This window comes from Anopheles ziemanni, chromosome 3 (assembly GCF_943734765.1).
Source record: "Anopheles ziemanni chromosome 3, idAnoZiCoDA_A2_x.2, whole genome shotgun sequence".
NCBI lineage: Eukaryota > Metazoa > Arthropoda > Insecta > Diptera > Culicidae > Anopheles > Anopheles ziemanni.
Window position 1 is genome coordinate 59,540,124 of NC_080706.1, and position 19,800 is coordinate 59,559,923.

Sequence of the window (19,800 nt, forward strand, 5' to 3'; positions counted from 1 at the left end):
AGTTGTCAGAGTGTATCCTCCAATCGGGACGCAGCCACGAAACATTGTGCCATCAGCAGATGCGCAGAGCTTGTACGAGCATGATTACAAACGAGCGGTTATATGAAAAAATAGTAACTTGTCCCGAGCAATGAATCATGTTTGATTTTGAACGGAAATCGTAATGCTGCCTTTTTGATAGCGGGCAATTATGTTAAAACAAAGGTGAAGATTGAAGTTTTCTCCATGAATGCAAAAGCATCTCAAAAGCGATGGCTACCCATTCTTCACTACTTTGGACACTGAAAAATATTCCTCAACAAGACCGCCCGGAACAGTATCTGCCAAGGAGCCAGCAAGGGAAACAAAATATTATGAAACAAAAGTAAACGTAGCTTTGTGCTATTGAATGCACAAATTGTATAATTTTGTTGAGGAAGCAAAAAAAAACATATACACATCAACAAAGCCAGAACAAAACAAAGCTGTGAAATTTTAAGCCGAAATTGCTGTCAACCTCGACCTGGTACATGGCAGTGTGTTGTTTTTTAGGAAAAACCTAACTTTTTGTTTTAGACGGAGCACCATTGGGAAGATGAAAACTCCTCGATGAGACGGCCTATAAGGAGCGTTTTGATGCAACTTTGATGCTTTAGGTGAAATGCTTTAGTGAAACTATGTGCATGATTCAATGATATAGCTGTTTTGGTTTTGTTTTTAAATCATTAGTCATGTTAAGTCTTGACATTGCAATTCCTCTGTTTCATTAAAAGCACAATGTGTGCAGCTTTTTCAGGCGGTCTGATTAAAAAATGAAGTGACATCTTGACCACCTTCTAGTCAATATAGAAGTCGATTAACCTTAAAACATTAAAATTAGACCGCAAGCATATTGCGAACTGCTAATAGGTGCTACCGTGTATATGTCACGCGTGCTCCACCGCGGGTCTTTGACTTTATTTGAAGTACAGTTACTTTCTAACATATTTTTTAATTATTTTAATTAAAATTATACACCAACATCACTTATCTAGTACTTATTACTAATCATGAATCACATATTTGTTTTTTAGGTTTCTTCTGTTAGCGAACATTTTGCGAATTAACTCCAGTATTGGTTCATCGCACATTTGTCTTATTGGTCCGCTATCAGTGTAATTAAATACATGTAAATATTTTATTAGTTTTTAGACCAGTGCATAGAAAAGACACATGAAACATGAATCTTAGATCAAGTATGATGCAAACGATACTAGCATCGACTGATGTATAGCAGGATGGAATCGAGTTGTTCGCCAACTAACTTTAGCGCTCAGCCGTGGAGTGGTATTTTGTGACGAAGTTTATAAAATTGTGTTCCATTTGATGAATTCCAATAATAGAACCTAGGTTAGCCTTCACGACTATGTAAGGGAAAGCAATAACTGTTTGCGCTTGTAGACTATGTAATGAAAGTTAGTGTTCCTGGTTTCTACATTACAATTGCCTGAAAGGGAGTGTTTGTAATTCAAAGATGAATTTACTGCCTTTGAAGACATACACTAATCCAAAATCACCGCCCATTGCGGCAGTAGGCTACGGGATCCAGTGGTAAATTTTGCCATTGCAATTTTAATGCATTTTAAACCAAACAAATCATAAGAATTCGATGAGAATGAAAGTTTTAGAGTATCTACTGTATCTACCGAGACGATGCAAACTTTGTGAAGCAAGGTTTTTGTTATTTAAGTTACAAACCACAAGAAAGACAAATCATTCAAACATTCCAAACATCAGCAATGATTTGACTGTTGCATGAAAAAAATAAAACGGCTCTAAGTAGAAATGTTTACCTAAGAACAGTTTGGTAAACGGCTAGAATTGTGTAATTTTAAAAAGAACAAGGTGGACTGAAGGCATGAGTAGTTTTGGCTTTTAGTAATATTCATGTGTTTTAGCTACAGCAACAAGAAGTACTTAACATAAATAAAATTTCATGTATCGCTGAAAATAAAGTTACAGTTCCACAAAATTGCTTTGATAAATCGAGCAAGCGCCATTAACATCGAATTAAGCCACCGTCTAGTAAAACAATTTTGTAGAAATTTAAATGGCTCAAACAAAAGGTCTATGCTTACAATAACACGTAAACTGGATATATTCGTTCAAAACTTTAACTTTAAAACAAGATACAAAAAGGACAAGAACCCTTAACACGCTTGCCCCTTTTCTCCGTGGTCTTATCGTTTGATCATGTTAAAACATGTTTGTCTAGTTAGAAAATGAAATGATAATAACAGCGATTTGAAGTAAATTCAGACACGAAATATTTAAAAACGAAACCATTTGATTTCGGCTTACTTCACTGACACGAGCTTACATTTTACATCACAGTATTATATAAAGTGGTGCTTAGCTTGTGTATTACCTTTTTATTATCTCCACAATACGATTATTCATAATGATTAATCATTATTCTGATATTTGTATCATGTGATGCAGATGTAGTATGCTATTTTTATTACTAGGTGCCAATCGTTATTTGTTAGCACATTATCTGCAAAATGATTTTTAAAAAATATCAAATCTTCGGGATAAAAGGGTTGCCTTGTATTTGTTTGAGATTTTTATCAAGAAAATTTGTTTCTCAGTTGTTATTGGTGTTATTGTTTATTACTTAATCGTATTTATTTATTTCTGCATCACGATGTAATTTCAAGACAGTTTTTGTAGTTTTCAGTGACATAGCAGTAGCTTCAAGGTCCAACACGTTGCTGTACCTCAGTAAAGGTGCAACGAAGTGCTTTAAAAACCACATTAAACTAACAGCCAACATGCACGACGTTAAGCAACATTTTGTGAAATTAAGGAAAACAGCAGTCACATGTGAAACATGATAACCAAAGAATGTTTGAATGAGTAGCCAAACACATCCGGAAATCCGTTGGACATTCCGGTGCAGTGTTAGTAGTGTAAAAATAGATTTGGTTTTGGACAATTAATAAAAAATATCCTTCATCCTTGCTCGCATCTTGCGAGCGAAAGGTGGGTAAGCGTTTCTTTCTAAATCTGTCAAATTGGTGCCATTGCAATGGAACATTATTAGCATTTGATCCTGTGTAATTGACACGCACAAAGTCGTTCAGTGGACAGTCCCACGTTGGGCAATGTGTTGCGTTGACAACGAACACACGAGCGCAACACAATGGCAGGATTATCAATTTACAATCCTCTAGAAAATCTGTGGATCGAACAATTTATGTACAGTTTTATAAAGATACTCAACTAAGCATTATCATAGCAAGAGAGTCTAATGGTGTAGTAGTCAACCAAATACATAACGAAACATACATGTAGATCTATATACATATACAGTAATATACATACTTATACACTAGCAGAAAGATAATTTGTCTTATTTAAGCGTATATTTACAAACAAACCAACAATGAAATCAAACTATTTGAATGTTAGGAACGAACATTAGGAACGGTATGTTTAAAATCTACGGGGAGAAAAAAATAATGAAGAAGGTGGAAAAAATTGTTTGCAAATTGGAGAGTATTTTAAATCAAACAAAACTAAATGTACTAAAATCAAATCAAAACTGGTAACCGATGATCGGTTCAAGCAATTGGCTCTAATATTATATACATTTTAACGAACGATGCTGTCAGGTTGCCGGAAACCCCCGAGAAATGGAATTGGTGACGATGTTTTTAAAATCGATGGTGTAGAAAACCATTAACCATAGGTACAAAGAAACTGTCACAAACCAACGAAAGTTTGCATTTGAGGTCAGCATTGATGCTGCAACGTATTTTGAACAGCCAATGGTTTAAAAATGAATCAAGCTCAAGCATTTAGATCGCTGCAGTAAACTAGTGCGGAAGTAGTTCAGAGAAGAGCAGAAATTAACGATAATCCAAAGGTAAAGAAAACTAAAGGCGAGATGGAAACAAACATTAAATAATCCAACGCTTGCAGTCAGATTCAAAAAATACTAAACTTAACAGCAAAAATTACCTAAACAATAATGAAACAGATAAACAGTGGACCCAGGATACCAAACAATACTAAACTTACGAGACGTTATAAAACCAGCAACGGTAAATCAAAGAATACAACATTAATAAAAATCAAAGCAGAGAGATTAATTTCAGCCCCTTCTTTGTTTGTCCGTTCATTAATGGAGTAATTAATCATTTATCCGAATGCACTCTATTTATTTCTTCATTTTTGGCAAAATGATCCTTCAGGCTTATCTAACGTACTTAATTTAGGTACTCTTTGGTTACGTGGAAACTTTCACAACTATCAAAACAAACTAATAATTGATTATTTGTGATGTAAACAATAAAAAATCTTACTTATATAGTTTTTATAAAAGAGGAAATTTACCTTTTGTGTACAGTAAGGCGTCAACAAAACCTTATATATAACCGACTATTTAAATCAACGCCATGAATGATAATACCCCTTCGGGAATATGTCAATACATATTATCAATATATTATGTGAATCTTTAAGTGAGGTTTACTCACACGAATGTTTTATCTAAGATTCTTTCAAATTGATTCATGAATCTTTTCGGATTCGAATCTCAAAACATTGATGAATCTTTCGAAACCTTAATAACTTTTGATGAATCTGTCACGAATCTTTACGATTCCTACATATGTGTGGATCGAGCTCCCGAAAAAAAACAGGAAGTCTCTCTTCACATTTTGTCCCATTTTGGGCATAATATTCTGTTCTTTTATCATTCATAAATCATAATCGGTATTATTCAAGTCTAATTCCTCTGTATTTTTCATAAGGAATATTTTAGGTCAATAACACTAGAATACATTGCTTTAGAATCTTCAAAAATGAAAAAGGTATACGCAATATATTGCGTCTCAAAAAGAGCGGTAACAATAACCACTAAAAGAAAATATAGGAGAGGTGCTCGGGACTGGTCGAACAGAAAAAGCTGAAATTTTTGGTTCAGATAAAACTTTTGTTTTCCATGTAGTTTTTGAGACATTAAATTATAAAATTGCGTTACGGTAAAAATAACAGCTATTTGGATTTGAATGTTAAACATTTTTTTTAATCATGTTCGATTAATGGTACACGACGTCTGATTGGTGCACCGGCAATTTATGCACAACCGATCACAGCATCGGAATTGAGAGACTTTCAACTTTCACCACTAACATGATGCATACTTCCATCACTGTAAATAAATGTTCCTCGTCGTTACGACGGTGTCGGTGCCACTGTACGAACAATCATATGTGGTACCATGTGGTATGGAACTACCGAAAGCAGTTCAGTAGGACTTTGGATGTAAGAAAGGACAGTTCGGTATTCCAATGCGTACTACAGTCGAACTACGAAACTTTATGGTTTAGATGTGAAGCCAGAGGAAATTGTTTGTGGCGCCGCTGGTCGATTTTGAAATCAACTAATTCTTTAACCATTTATGGTCACAGACCGTATTCTATGGTGGTGTTACATGTTAACTTCCTGTGGTTATTTCAATTCAACTGTTGTGATTTTGACTGTTATTACTGTACGTCATCACGAAACCTACTGTGAAAAAAATTATATTCTCTATGTGCATTTCCTCGAGCAAAATGGGCAGTTATTAATCGAATGGAAAACGCTCAAGTCAAGGGGAAAATCGCTTTCATTACTTATTCACGATCGAACAAAATCGATACGGGTCCTCGGTTTTTCTGCCTACTAGCGTCGGTTACGGGATCGTGCTGGCCATGCATGGTCGGAACAAAAATCCGTGATGATGCGTGTTATCGATAGGACAACATAGCCATTCGTGTACGAGGGGCACACACGAACCCACCAGCAATCGGCCAATACTGGCATATGAAAAGTCTCGTGTCGCGTGTCCACATACCTCAGACCGTATTTTTGACTTTGGTGGTGGACTCGGGAACTTTTCGACCCCCGGCCGGCACGAGGATCAGAGGCTCCATTTTCGATCATCGATGACGACACCGTTTCGCTCCCGTGGGGGCAAAGACGCGACGAAGAGAAGCTGCAGTGGGCTGTGGGTATCGATTCAAAATTGGCCGCGATTGTTTGTGTTGGTCGCAGCTACGAGGGAACTGGTGAGGGTGCGAGGCTCATTACGCCATGGTGTAATTTTTTTTTATTGTTTGCCTACCGTGTACTACATAGTATTCCGACAGCAAACATCGGTACCGTCCGGCACGACCGTAGTCATTCAGTTGCGTGGTAACGGTCGGCTCAGCCACACGTAACACGTCGGCTTCATCTGTTTGTGAATAGCTTCCCCAGGTGTGGAAATGCTTAACAGGTGTACCCAGATCCATCTTTCCAGTGTGCGACATGTGTGCGATTAATAATGAAGTGTTTCATCCGACAATAAAATACTATAAACAGTCTCTAAGCCGACTTTGCTGTGCAATAAGCAAATAAAGTGATTAAACCTGGTATTGTTAAGTGCAAAGTCTATCGAGCTACCGAAAAATCTAAATAATGGAAAATAAGTCCCTCGTGTTGCTAATTTTCAGTTGTCTTTTACTAAACTAAAATGGAAAATGTGCCTGTGCTAAGGATGGACTTTTCGAGACGTAGCAAGTGATGACCGTCCACCGATCAATATGTGGAAGGTAAATGATTAATGCAGTAAATGCAGTTGCTTGACCCAACACGACGAGGACTACAGCAGTGACTACGAATGCAATAATGGCTGGTTGTAACACTGAGCTGGTTGGTGGTTGTACAATCGCCCCGGTTCGCAGGATTACGTGACTGTGCAAGAAAAACACGTGCACTAAACGCTTCGTTGACATGGTATACGCGTCAGCATTAGAGATAAAAGTGTTAAAATGTGATGGAACAAGTCTCCCCACCGATTGCTACAAATGAAAAAGGTAGAAAATCTGGATTGTTCAAGAGCAGACTCCACACGTTTGCAGCACAAGAGGAGAAGGAGTAAACCACATGAAGCAGCATCGCAGTAGTTCCTTAGACATAGTAGTAGATAGCGATAGCGACAACCTCAAATCACCGCAACGCGACAGAGTGGATAGTTGTTCGCAAATCGAAGCGGAAAAGGATAACGTCCCCTCTGGAAAACAGTTACCACCGCTGATAGGAGGCTGGACCTGTCCTCACCAGACGGATTCAACGTCTCTTCGAATGGCAGCCGATAGCCCTCGGAAAGGTTGCAAGGATTCGGAGCAGTTACCCGGCTTAGCGGAGTTTACTACCAACGGTTCGTTTGACGTGCTGCTCCCGAACTGCGTTGTACAGGGAGAACAACGCGAAGGAACTCCCGGGGCAAAGGTGGAACCAAGATTGAAAGTTTCGAGGACGATACATTCCAGTCCAGTGGGAAAACCACGGTGCCGACGATATAGCCAGGATTCCGGTGCGTCGATGTACCAGCAGCCAGTCGGTCCTGGCACCGGAGCAAAATTTCTGGGCGATAACTTCCATTATGGGAAGGTAGGACTGCAAAATTACCCACGTTAATTGTTCTAAACAATAGAGGAGTTCCTGTAGGTACTTTACTGCTCTGACTTATAGTCAGTAGTTGTATCTAGGGTTCTTTTGTAATATGCATTACATACAGCAGTTGTTCCAGCACATCTTTGCATTTTTGCATCATTCTATTTATCCCATGAACAGTGAACGTTATTATACTCGTATATGTATGTGCTTTTGTTTCCTAGTAATAGAAATAAAGCAGATTGAATGCTCTCGTAGGATACAAAATACTATTGCAACTGTTTTTAACGACACGTACTAACGTGTCACCGTAATCCAACGGTAGAACTTGCTTGAATGGAAGCTGTTCGACACCCTTCACAAGTAGTCTGTTAGAAGAGATAGAGCAAGTAATCTTTTTTTTTTTTTTCTTGGCGTAACGACCTCTTGGTCATGCCTGCCCGTTACGGGCTTACGTGACATGTTTCCCTGTTGTACGTGGATAGTCAGTCCTCTCGTACAGGGGAGGGTCCGGTCTCGGTTGGGATTCGCCCACGCCGTCGAGGTGGTGAGCCCCGGCGCTTGTGGGCCGATTTTCTAACCGGCCTTACCGCTCGGCTGTCGCGGACCCCTCGCGGAAAGCAAGTAATCTGGTCACTGTAATTCTAGTTGTTGTTGTTGTTTTTACGGTTTTTAGAAACTTTGAGCCTTTAGGCTTCTTTCGTTTCTTCTGTAATTCTAGTGAAATGGTTTAGTGTTCTATGTTAAAGGTAGGAGGGATACAAGGAAATGTTAACTGGAGGGTTTCTAGCACAGACAATCCATTGGATTTCGATTTGAAGACTCTGCTGGAATTCGAAATTATGATTGTTCCGTTGAGCTATTGTCAGTTGCACCAAAGGCTATAGTACACTTATACCTTGTGTATCTTCGGGACTATTCCAGGGAAGAAACTCTATATAGGATTTTATCCCTTGCACTTTGCACTATAATTTCCTCTGAGGACGTGTTCGCTTTCAAACAAGTCTGTGCTATCAACAGAGTCGTACAAAGCAAGGATAATTTCAATTATCAATTATCTTTAGAGATTTTATCAAACTTTTGGTTTGCTTACTTTGTACACGATTCACCCGAACAAATCAGTGTGTGGCAGTAAAATATAGCACGGGCGTGGATAACTGCTGGACTTATATTTGCTTGTGGTATTGCACTATGTATGTTCCATTTATTTGATCATCATAGCATTTACAGTGGTGTATTCCATTTTTATGTAACTTCCACTAATAACCAATTATGCAACAAACCCTGTAAATCTCTAATTCTCTTGTAGATCTAGAAGGATATTCTACTATAAAACCCTGACCCACAAGCTCGTGAACATACGATGATAAACTCATATGGGAGTTTTTACTTCAGGTTTTTTCCTCTACCATCGACCAAAATCTTAAAAAAAATTGAAACCAAACGTTAGCTCTTCGCATTTACAGGTGCTAATTGACTGCACGTGTTTTTTCAAGTTTTTTTTCGAGCGAAACATTGCGTGATTGGAGCTAACCAGGTGAAAATAAAAGCCAAATCTAATTCAAATTGGATGAAGTAGTACTCCTTCAACCACGCAACTTGAATTTGATTCTCTATTTTTGGACCCCGTGTTCGTGTCCATTTCTTATGTATATTTATGAACCCTCGGTACGAAACATAAAATTGGGCCGAGGGTCAATCAATTGAGCGTTTGGGCTATCCTGAAACGATCAAATATCAAAGCATGTAGATTTTGTAAACATTTTAAGGTCAAAGGCAACCATTCATTCAAGGGAATTACTTGCTTGGTATACACACTGTGTAACAATCGGTAATTCGAACAAAAGAAAGCAAATCAATAAACAAAAGATCTATTCTTAAAAACAGAGGCATCACCAAAGACAGTAGTTACGCCAACGAAAAAGAAGAGAAGCAAAGAAGCAATTATACTACTTAACATAAACAGAGCGACATTATCTGCGGCATCTGCAGTCTTCTCTCCTTCCCGGCGTAACATGACCATCTTTGATCATACCTGCCCGTTACGGGCTTACGAGACTTGTTTCCCTGTTGTACGTGGATAGTCAGTCCTCTCGTACAGGGGAGGGCCCGTTCTCGATTGGGATTCGAACCGACGCCGTCGGGGTGGTGAGCCCCGGCACTAATGGGCCGATTTTTTAACCAGACCACGGGCCACCGCGGTATTTGCAAATATGTCGCTTAAATAAGTCAAAACAGATAGAGTGCTTAATCTGTTGATCAATCTTTTGAAGGAAGCTTTATTGCGATTCATCGTCTAAACATTACAAAAAATGCAACATAATGAGATGGAAAATAAAACTAATAGCCTTATCACACTGGTCGCCAATGATGGCACTGGTAAAGCCATTGTACTGCCGAACGAGTGGGCTGTTGGTGAAATGAGCTTGCTCAATACACCAGTTTGATAATCCAGTGACTTTTCCAAGCCACCATTGGTGACCAGTATGATAAGGGCATAATACATCAACTGAATGAAACAATGTAATATTTCAAAGCTTTGAGATCAGTTGTGGAAGAACTTGTTATCAAAAATCTAAACCAATTTACAAGTATATAAACATAAATGGTTACAATCAGTCAAAAAATTAGTATAGAGACAAAGTTATCTTTTCTGCAGTGTATTTTATGGCTGCATGGATTAACAGGGCAAAACCAACAGATGCATCGCATGGGTTCGATGCATTCTTCATGCGCGGGTTGGTTTTTACCCCAGCATATTTCACACTAAACATTTTTTGCCAGGTAACAATCGAGAGCCACAACGACTGGTGAGAATCGGAACGGTGATATCGATTTCCGTTTTCCGGACATTTGAGCCACATGTGGTATTGCTTTCCACTTCCTCAAGGAATGCCCGACGACGAACGTTCCAGAATCGTTCCAGAACACAACCTGAAGAACCTTATTCCGGTGCCTACCCCCGTGCTAATTCCCATTATCTGTATCTTTTCTGTACAGCAAACGACCCAACGAGAATATCAAGCCTTGATGCGCCACAGTACGGACAATTTAAGGTCTATTTATAACCAGAGTCGCGTAGGTGGTCTCTGCAACGGCCACCAAGCCCAGGAGATGGCACCGGTCGGGCTGGACTTGGGAGCCCGAAATGAGGTCACCGATCACGGCAACAGGAAGCACCTTATCCAGCGTATGACCGCCCAAGACTCGGTGAACTGCCTCGAGCCGTCGACTTCACAGGACAGTACCGCTTCGCCTAGCTCGCTCGACCAACAAGCCTCGGCAACGGTGGAAATAGTCGTGGAAAGCGACACGACGGTACCGTCCGATGGTGGTTCGATGCTGGTGAACGGTAGTCTACCGTCAGCGAGCCAAACGGACATGAACTACATTGACAAACTGCCTTCGTTGGAGGATATTATGGAAAGTCCTCTGTTGAAAACACCGATGGGAACGTGGCTGCAAACGGAAGATAGACTGTCACGCGAGGAAATTCCCCTACCATATGGCGGTGACGTTGCAGAAGAACGCAGTAGGAGGTAAAACTAGTTTGTATTGGGTTTTTTCTTTATTATTTTAAAATTATTTATTTTTTATTATTTATTTTTTTTACGTAAGAAGGACTAAACGTAATAACTACAAGCAATACTGTTTAAGAAGCCAAAAAATTTTACAAAAAGAACGTAGTGACTAACATGCATTTTAAACAACATCTGGAGGTGCCAATACCCCAACGGTAGCGCAAGGACACACCCAAGTAACCATCATGAGTTCAAATCTTGTGTCGGCACCACGATGCCGTGCCTTGGAACCATCTTGAAATATCAATTGCATTTCCATTTTAGAGAACCATTCCTATTGAATCTTGTGATTTGTATTTTATATTTTATTAATAAAATCCAGTTCACCATTGTTTGAACAAACATGTATGATATTGTTGTACCATCTCTTGTACGGTTTTAAAATTTATGTTTTCTCTTCATGATTGGCAGATGTTTTGGTGTTTTGTTGTATTAACCCAATCGTAACTACACATCCAGTCCCGATCCTTACAGCAATCTCTTTGGCCCGAAGATCAGTGTCAATGAGCACATCCCTGGGACGCCAATGGACACGCCGGACATCGTTTCAGAGTTCAATAAGAGCTTCAACTCTAGCACAACTAGCATCATCAACGAACGGCGCCATTCGTCGTCAAAACTACTCGGTTTGCAGGCCGATTCCAAGGAGGCTACGGCCATGTCCAGCGATACGCACGGATCCCCGCACGATGTCTTGCCAGCAGCAGGTGTAAGGCTGACCACCGGCGACAAACCGCTCTCCCTCGGTAAAGGCAGCCTGCGGAACCTGTTAAAACTACGTAAAGCGTCGGACCATTCGCAGGACACGCGACGCTCCAGCCAACAGGATAAAGAGGTACGCCAGCATGGTGTTTGTGCCTGGCACGTCTAACCTATAATCATATCCCATCGCAAGCCATTCTCGCGTCAGTGGGGTTCGTTTCATATTTATAATACGTTTCCGCTCTGCGCTGAGGTGAGCTGAAGGAAACGCCACGTTGTGTTGTTACTATGATTAGCCATTACTTCGTGGCCTTCTCGAGAACTTACATACCGAATGTAAGTCTGGAAAGTTCAGCACTCTTACTGCTTTTTCATCGCCATATGTGACGTCAGTCTTCCGTAACGATGCATTTGTTACACCTTTAGTCGAAAATAGAATCAGAAATTTTGTTCTACCCTACACGTTCTGCAAATAGATTGCGCTTAGATCTGAAAAATTTAAAAATTGTTGTTTTTGAATTAGTAGAAATCACCGCTTGTTCTAAATCATTTAGTCAGAGTCGATAATCGAATTCTACAGAATACAGAATTCTAGGAACCATGTGTAGAAATTACATAATTGACTAATTTAAATTCTTGTGGAAGTTTATTTGCTGTTTAACTCTTTGATAGAATCTAATTATAGATATAAACCCCGTAAATTGTTGTCTCTACCTAAAGGGTTTAGACCCGGAGTCCTTGATGTTTCGCGATGGCCGGCGCAAAATCGACATGATACTGTGCTACGAGGAGGAAGAACAGGGTGTGATGACCGAGCTAGAAGCTCTCAAGCGCCACCAGCGGAAGCTATTCCACGAGAATCTCGTCCGCGAAGGGTTGGAAATCGAGGTAGAAGACAAAATGCAGGCATTCGATGGTAAGACGTACTTCGTAAAGATTCACATTCCTTGGCGCACGGAGTCGAGGTACGCGGAGGTGATGAACCTCAAGCTACCGGTGAAGCGATTTATCACAATCAGTGTGAAGGTGATTTTTGGGGCGTTCTACCACAATTGGCAAGAACTCACGAGCGTTTCTCTTGCAGGAAGAAGAAACTGCTTTGCGTCGGCAGCAGAATAAGATCCTTGGTTACTGGAACCGGCTTATGTCGCTTACTGAATACAATCACGAGCGCATCGAGAAGGAACCGTCGTTCTACTCGGCAACTGCCAACGGTAATCCGGAGGAGCAGTTCATTGTCAAAGATCGGTGCACCTCCTACACGAGCGCCCAGCGCAGCCTGATAGTGATGCAGATCCTAATGCGAACGCGCTTCGACGAGACTGAGAAAGTGAACAACGTGGGCATCCGTCGGCTGCTCAACGATGGCACTTACCTAGCCTGCTTTCCACTGCACGAGGGTCGGTACGACAAGGACCACTCGTCTGGAGCCCTGTTTGACCGGCGGCTACTCTATCTGGAGTGGGCCCGCCCGATCAAGTGGTACAAGAAGCAACCGCTCTGTCTGGTGCGTAAGTATTTTGGTGACAAGATTGCGCTCTACTTTTGTTGGCTCGGGTTTTACACCAAGATGCTGTACGCACCTGCCATCGTGGGGCTGTTCTGTTTCCTATACGGGCTGGCGTCCATGGACTCGAGCGATAACATTCCGACAAAGGAGATCTGTGACGAGAAGGGCCCGGGAAAAACGATTCTGTGTCCGTTGTGCGACCGGGCCTGCAGCTACCAGCAACTACACGAGTCGTGCTTCTTCGCCCAGCTGACCTATCTCTTCGACAACCCGTCGACAGTGTTCTTTGCCATCTTCATGTCGTTCTGGGCCACCACCTTCCTGGAGCTTTGGAAGCGCAAACAGTCGGTACTCGTGTGGGAGTGGGACCTGCAGAACATCGAGAACGAGGAGGATATGCGGCCTGAGTTTGAAACGACCGTCAAAACGTTTCGCATCAATCCAGTGACCCGCGAGAAGGAACCCTACATGCCAACGTGGACACGTGCCATACGCTTTTTCGCCACTTCGAGTGCCGTTTTGTTTATGGTGAGGAAGATCCCATTTTCTTTTCTACCTATGCCGGTATGTTAACTCTCTATTTCTTATGTTTGTGACCAGATTGCTATCGTTATGGGGGCTGTCTTAGGAACCATAATATATCGTATTTCGCTAGTATCAGTAATCTATAGCGGAGGAGGATCGTTTTTCCGCACTCATGCCAAACTATTTACCACTATGACTGCCGCGTTGATCAATCTTATCATAATCATGTTGCTGACCCGAGTAAGTAACCTCTCCGCCCACAAACGCTTTACTTCAGAGTAGAGCTACTATGGCTATCCCTTAATTTTCTAGATTTATCACAAACTGGCCCTGTACCTGACCAACATGGAGAACCCACGTACTCAAACGGAATACGAGGACTCGTACACTGTGAAAATATTTGTCTTTGAGTTCATGAACTTCTATAGCTCGCTGATTTACATAGCATTCTTCAAGGGGCGCTTCTATGACTATCCCGGCGACGATGTGGCACGCAAAAGCGAGTTCCTTCGCCTGAAAGGTGACATATGCGACCCGGCAGGCTGCCTTAGTGAACTTTGCATCCAGCTGGCCATCATCATGGTGGGCAAACAGTGTTGGAATAATTTTATGGAATACTTTTTCCCGTAAGCACCTAGCACCGATCGTTGAGACATTTTACGTTCCGTTATGAATTTTGAATAATTTGTTACACTCTTAGTGCATTCTACAACTGGTGGCGTCGGCGGAAACACAAGCAGCTCACAAAGGACGAAACACATCTTCATATGGCATGGGAGCAGGACTACCACTTGCAGGATCCTGGCAGACTAGCGTTGTTCGATGAGTATCTAGAAATGAGTAAGTTCATTCGATTTCACAGAAAAAGCTCACACCCTCCTCTCTTTTTTTTAAGCTAAGCTCTTTGCCATTCTTTTTCATTGCTTTTATAATACATTTAGCTTTCGCTTTTTTAAACTTTCACCTCGTTCCTGCTCTGGATATTGTCAATAGTATTTTTTTTTAATTTCCCAGTTGTACAATATGGATTTGTAACACTGTTTGTGGCTGCCTTTCCGTTGGCACCGCTATTTGCTCTTCTGAACAACATTGCCGAAATTAGGTTAGACGCATACAAAATGGTGACGCAATCACGGCGACCTCTAGCCGAACGCGTTGAGGATATTGGTGCATGGTATGGAATACTAAAAATAATAACCTACACAGCAGTTGTATCCAATGTAAGTAAAACCTGATTTGTCTTTTCTTCACCCAAACATTATAATCAATGAAAGCCTTTCGCTATGTATTCTCTAATGAGCAAACACAGACGAGTGGTACAAAAGTTTTTCTGAACCAAAGTATCCGTGTCTATATTAATTTTTTGTTTATAACCATTGTCATTTGGTTTGCGTCATTTAGAACTTCTCGCATTTTCATATTTATATGTTTTACAATCTACGATCAGTTTTCTAATATATTTGAGGACAGTTGATTGATTAATGCGTTGACTAATCTGTACAAAAAGCAACTCAGTTCTGTTGTATCGTTAATTATTTTCTTTTCAATGTTAATTTTCCATACACTTTACCATTTATTCTAGGCATTTGTAATTGCCTACACTAGCGACTTTATACCGCGTATGGTATACAAATACGTCTATTCCCCACAATTTTCCTTGCATGGATACATCGAACATTCCCTTTCGAGTAGGTATCCATCGGAAACGTCCTCAAGTAGTCGAGCTACTATTTAAACCTCACTAATCAACCGCAATCATTTGACTTATAACTAGCCTTCAACACATCCGACTACAAGGAAGAATGGGGAACCAAAACCGAATCCGACCCGGACACTTGCCAGTATCGGGGCTACCGAAACGGGCCGGATGCCGACGAGCAGTACGGCCTCAGTCCCCACTATTGGCACGTGTTTGCGGCCCGATTGGCATTCGTGGTAATCTTCGAGCACATTGTGTTCGTCTTAACCGGTATCATGCAGTTCATCATACCGGACATACCGATCGAGGTGAAAACTCAAATGCAGCGGGAGCAGCTGCTTGCAAAGGAGGCCAAATATCAGCATGGATTAAAAAAATCTCGCGAAACCGACTATGAGGAAATTCTGCACACCTTACGCGAGCAGAGCAATAATAGCAGGCAAGGTAATTTTTGATTAACAATGTACGTGGAAATTAATTTGGTAGAAATATTTTATTTACTTTCATTCGTCTCCTATTTAAACCTTGAATCCATGGAACTAGTTGTGAATTTATTATAGACTCTTATATTTATTGTATTGTATTTTATTGTACCGTATTACAATTATTCAAACAATATTTCGAATGTAGAGCATAAAGAGAAATTAAAATAAGTAAATTTAGTTTTATATCCATGAAAACGGTACTGTGTATTCTGGTTGTAGTTTTAATTCAATTCTCAAATGCAAACATCTGCAGATTAATAATCCTCTAAAGCTTCATTGAAAGATTTATGCCAACCATTGTAAGATATAAAAATATCGGTTATAATAGCAACGTACAGTCAGTCGATTATATTTTGCATTGCTTGTTTATGTGCGGAGTTCTAAATAAACTTTAAGGTAATACATGTCTTGCCTCTGAAAAATGCGGCACAAACATTTAAGCCAGAATCAATCAAGATATGTTTTCAAAGTTTGATGTAAAAAAATTGTAAAAAATTGTTTAAATTACTACACACCTTAAATGATTTTGTTTTCTTTCCAATTTATAGGAATGCGTGGCAGCTGGGCACGACGTCTAAGTAGACTCAGCGATGGTCTTGATGCTCACGTAGAAGTCCCCAATAGACCGAGGCACTCGTTGGAATCTACCGTTTGGGAAGTTACCTAGCATTAACCGCATTCGTTATGTTTTTGGTTGAATGGGGCAATGAAGAGTGATGAATGAAATCAAATGTCTGTAGCCGCACGAATTCATTAGAACATTAACATTAGGCATGATAATAAGAGGTCTAATTATTCAACGAAACTTATGAAACAGTATTCACATTAAAGATGATACATTTAATCAAATTTAGATTAAATAACTACGAGAAACTGTGCCTAATATTACTGGTAACTCAGGAGAATAGCTCATAGCACAGTTCGTTAGTTCTTTTCACAAAACCATTTTTTCTTCGTTATTTTCATCAGACAAAATTTATCCCACAATCACACTTATGTGTAAATTGATCGTTGCTATATTTGGTATGTTTTTAAACCTTTTCAGTTGAAATGAATTCCTATGTATAAAGCACACGAGCTTGTCACATTTGTTTATTTCAAAACCAACGACGGTACACACAGATGACAAATATTGAACTAATTAGTTGTGCATTAATGCACATATTTGCAACCGAAACATCGAGTAAACATTTAGCATTGTAAAAATATATGCCTTTCTTAGTTAGTTGTTCAAGCGCATCTTTTGTGTCTGGCGTGAGCAGCGCAATTTTGTTCGAAAGACAGCCGGATCCAACACATTATACGGTGGGTTTTCGTTGATGCACACGATATTTCTTAATCTGCGGCAATCATTTTTCTCTAACAAATGGGGTGCTAACAGAAGAAAAAGCTGCTCGGTCCATGCGGGGAGACCACAGCTGGAAAAACAAAGCTCCCAGTAGGGCAGCCCCAGGTGAGCGATGCTCATCCGTAGATATTCCGTAAACGATTCGGCCAAAAACTGCCAGCGCAAGGAATTCGTCTCGAGCAGAAATATTTTTGGGCTCGAGCTTTCCGGGGTTTCGTACACCAGGCAAACCTTCGCCAGGTTTGCAATTGTGCTGAGCTCGAAAATTTTGCTACGCGAATTCAGGTTAAGATGGTCCAGATAGCCGGAGCTGAGATCGACGTAGTTCGATTGGCGAATGATCGGTGGTACCGTTAGCGTCGTGTTTGGACTAACGCTTAGGATGGTGTCAATGTTATCCCTCACGAGCGTGATTTGGATCAGGTGAGGGAAATGAATATGACCGACACGACGGATATCATTAGCTAAAATAATGAATCAATCAACTGATTAGTAAAGAAAAACAGTTCACCTAGCCCCGGAAAAAAGCGATTTAACCTACGAGAATATTGATAACTCCAATAAAAGTTAAATCCATCGGTAGACAAGTAAAATCGTTTCATATCATCTGGTAAGTACACATTATGCCTCGATTCCCATGCTGTTACTTGAGCCTTTTCGCATGGTAGTCTTTTCTCGAGAGTTACATTGGTAATCCTTGGAATGTTATCTGAAAGTCAAATTTTCACTTATAAACAAACAAAACACACAATGAATCGCATTAGCTACTCACTTAAAACTTTAGCAAGGCTTAAAGAAAGATTTTCGTAGAACATATCCTCCGCATCGTTGCCTATTTTCAAGTTGGCCATCGTAATACCACTATACAATGTTTTCGCCAAACAACGTCGATGTTACCATGGTTGCCGTTTCAAAAAAAATGCACGAGCTCATATATCGAAGTGTATTATGAAAAAATTGAAGTGTTTCAAGTATTTAATTTATGAAGTATTAATTAAGTTTTATTACTATTTAATAAAATCAGTATTCAAAGTACAATTATTTGATACTAAAACATTAAACCTTCTTTGCTTCCATCCTTCAAGATTCGTACCTTGTTCCAAGGTAAATTAATCTTCAGCAACGGAAATTGGGCAATTATTTAAAGAAACATCATACTAGTGATGTGCGCTCTGAGTGAGAATGAGTGAGTCATTCGAATCTTAATATTGAATGAACGATTTAAACCCTAACAGATAGTTTTTGTGACTCCCTTTGATTTGAATCCTTAACTGGGATTCGAATCCCAGAAGAATGAACGAGTGGGTAAAAGATTCGCTAGTCGCCATAGAGATTTGAATCCCAAGTTGTGATTCGAATCCCAGTTTGGGATCACTACATGGGCGACTAGCGACTCTTTTACCAACTCGTTCATTCTTTTGGGTTTCGAATCCCATATAGTGATTCCCAAACTGGGATTCGAATCACAACTTGGAATTCGAAACACAACTTGGGATTCGAATCACAACTTGGGATTCGAAACACAACTTGGGATTCGAATCACATCTTGGGATTCGAATCTCTATGGCGACTAGTGACTCTTTTACCCACTCGTTCATTCTTTTGGGATTCGAATCCCAGTTAAGGTTTCACCTCGAAGGTTAATAAATCATTTTACACGTTTTAAATCACAAAAGAGTGACTTAAAGATTCGAATCATCGTTATGATTATTCACTCTGTTTCAAATCTCTAAAAAGAGTTGTTATTCTCATCACTACATCATACATTTGAAACGATTGGCAAATTGATGAAGGTTTTATATTTTAATTAAAAAAAGCAGCGTTTATGTTAACTCATTATCAACTTATGAATGTTTCTATCACGGGGTCCACGCTACAGCGCGACGTCCCGTCACAAAACGCGACGTCGCCTTACAGGCGGCTGAACTCCATACTCGGGGTCCACACTACAGCGCGACGTCCCGTTTCAAAAGTAGCCCAGTTTCGGCAGAACAATCGCGCAAGCCAAGCGCGACAGAGGTAGGGGAGTATGTGGAAATATGTATCACATTGGGGTGCAAACTCGGCTAAAATTTTTTGTTGAATTTTGAGGTAGTAATGCATGATATTTGTTTAGCTACGTATTTTATGCACCCTGAGTGAGTTTGGCGCTTCTACATTTGAAATTCACTGAGAAAACCACCTAACACAAACATCGACGGGGGCCCGCGACAGCCGAGCCGTAGCGCCGGTTAGAAAATCGGCCCATGAGCGCCGGGGCTCACCACCTCGACGGCGTGGGTTCGAATCCCAACCGAGACCGGACCCTCCCCTGTACGAGAGGACTGACTATCCACGTACAACAGGGAAACAAGTCTCGTAAGCCCTTAACGGGCAGGCATGACCAACACGGTCGTTACGTCAAGAAGAAGAAGAAGAAGACAAACATCGACGATATTTTGCCCCACCGTAACTCGGGGTCCACACTACAGCGCGACGTCACGTTTCAAAAGTAGCCCATTTTC

General features: G+C 40.5%; 2 protein-coding genes across 2 annotated transcripts; one reads left to right on the forward strand and one right to left on the reverse strand.

Moving 5' to 3' along the window:
* The first annotated feature begins 6,936 nt into the window (after nt 1-6,936).
* LOC131285135 (anoctamin-5) lies at nt 6,937-16,615 on the forward strand. Its single transcript, XM_058313996.1, has 13 exons — nt 6,937-7,407; nt 7,487-7,523; nt 10,463-10,985; nt 11,487-11,862; nt 12,450-12,755; nt 12,814-13,767; nt 13,840-14,004; nt 14,077-14,390; nt 14,465-14,604; nt 14,779-14,984; nt 15,347-15,452; nt 15,539-15,907; nt 16,497-16,615. Exons 1-13 carry the CDS (start codon nt 6,937-6,939, stop codon nt 16,613-16,615), a joined length of 4,086 nt encoding a protein of 1,361 aa, XP_058169979.1.
* A 555-nt stretch (nt 16,616-17,170) lies between these two features.
* LOC131288490 (tubulin polyglutamylase complex subunit 2) lies at nt 17,171-18,147 on the reverse strand. The gene is made up of 3 exons (XM_058317629.1): nt 18,069-18,147; nt 17,838-18,005; nt 17,171-17,760 (listed from the first exon to the last, which is right to left on the reverse strand). Exons 1-3 carry the CDS (start codon nt 18,145-18,147, stop codon nt 17,171-17,173), a joined length of 837 nt encoding a protein of 278 aa, XP_058173612.1.
* Between the last annotated feature and the right edge of the window lie 1,653 nt (nt 18,148-19,800).

Coding starts and splice junctions, on each gene's coding strand:
- LOC131285135 (XM_058313996.1), top strand. CDS start 6,937: ATGAAGCAGCATCGCAGTAGTTCCTTAGACATAGTAGTAGATAGCGAT. Junction 15,453..15,538: donor CATCGAACATTCCCTTTCGA/GTAGGTATCCAT, acceptor ACTTATAACTAG/CCTTCAACACATCCGACTAC. Junction 15,908..16,496: donor GAGCAATAATAGCAGGCAAG/GTAATTTTTGAT, acceptor TCCAATTTATAG/GAATGCGTGGCAGCTGGGCA.
- LOC131288490 (XM_058317629.1), bottom strand. CDS start 18,147: ATGGCCAACTTGAAAATAGGCAACGATGCGGAGGATATGTTCTACGAA. Junction 18,006..18,068: donor AAGCCTTGCTAAAGTTTTAA/GTGAGTAGCTAA, acceptor TTTGACTTTCAG/ATAACATTCCAAGGATTACC. Junction 17,761..17,837: donor TTGGAGTTATCAATATTCTC/GTAGGTTAAATC, acceptor TCATTATTTTAG/CTAATGATATCCGTCGTGTC.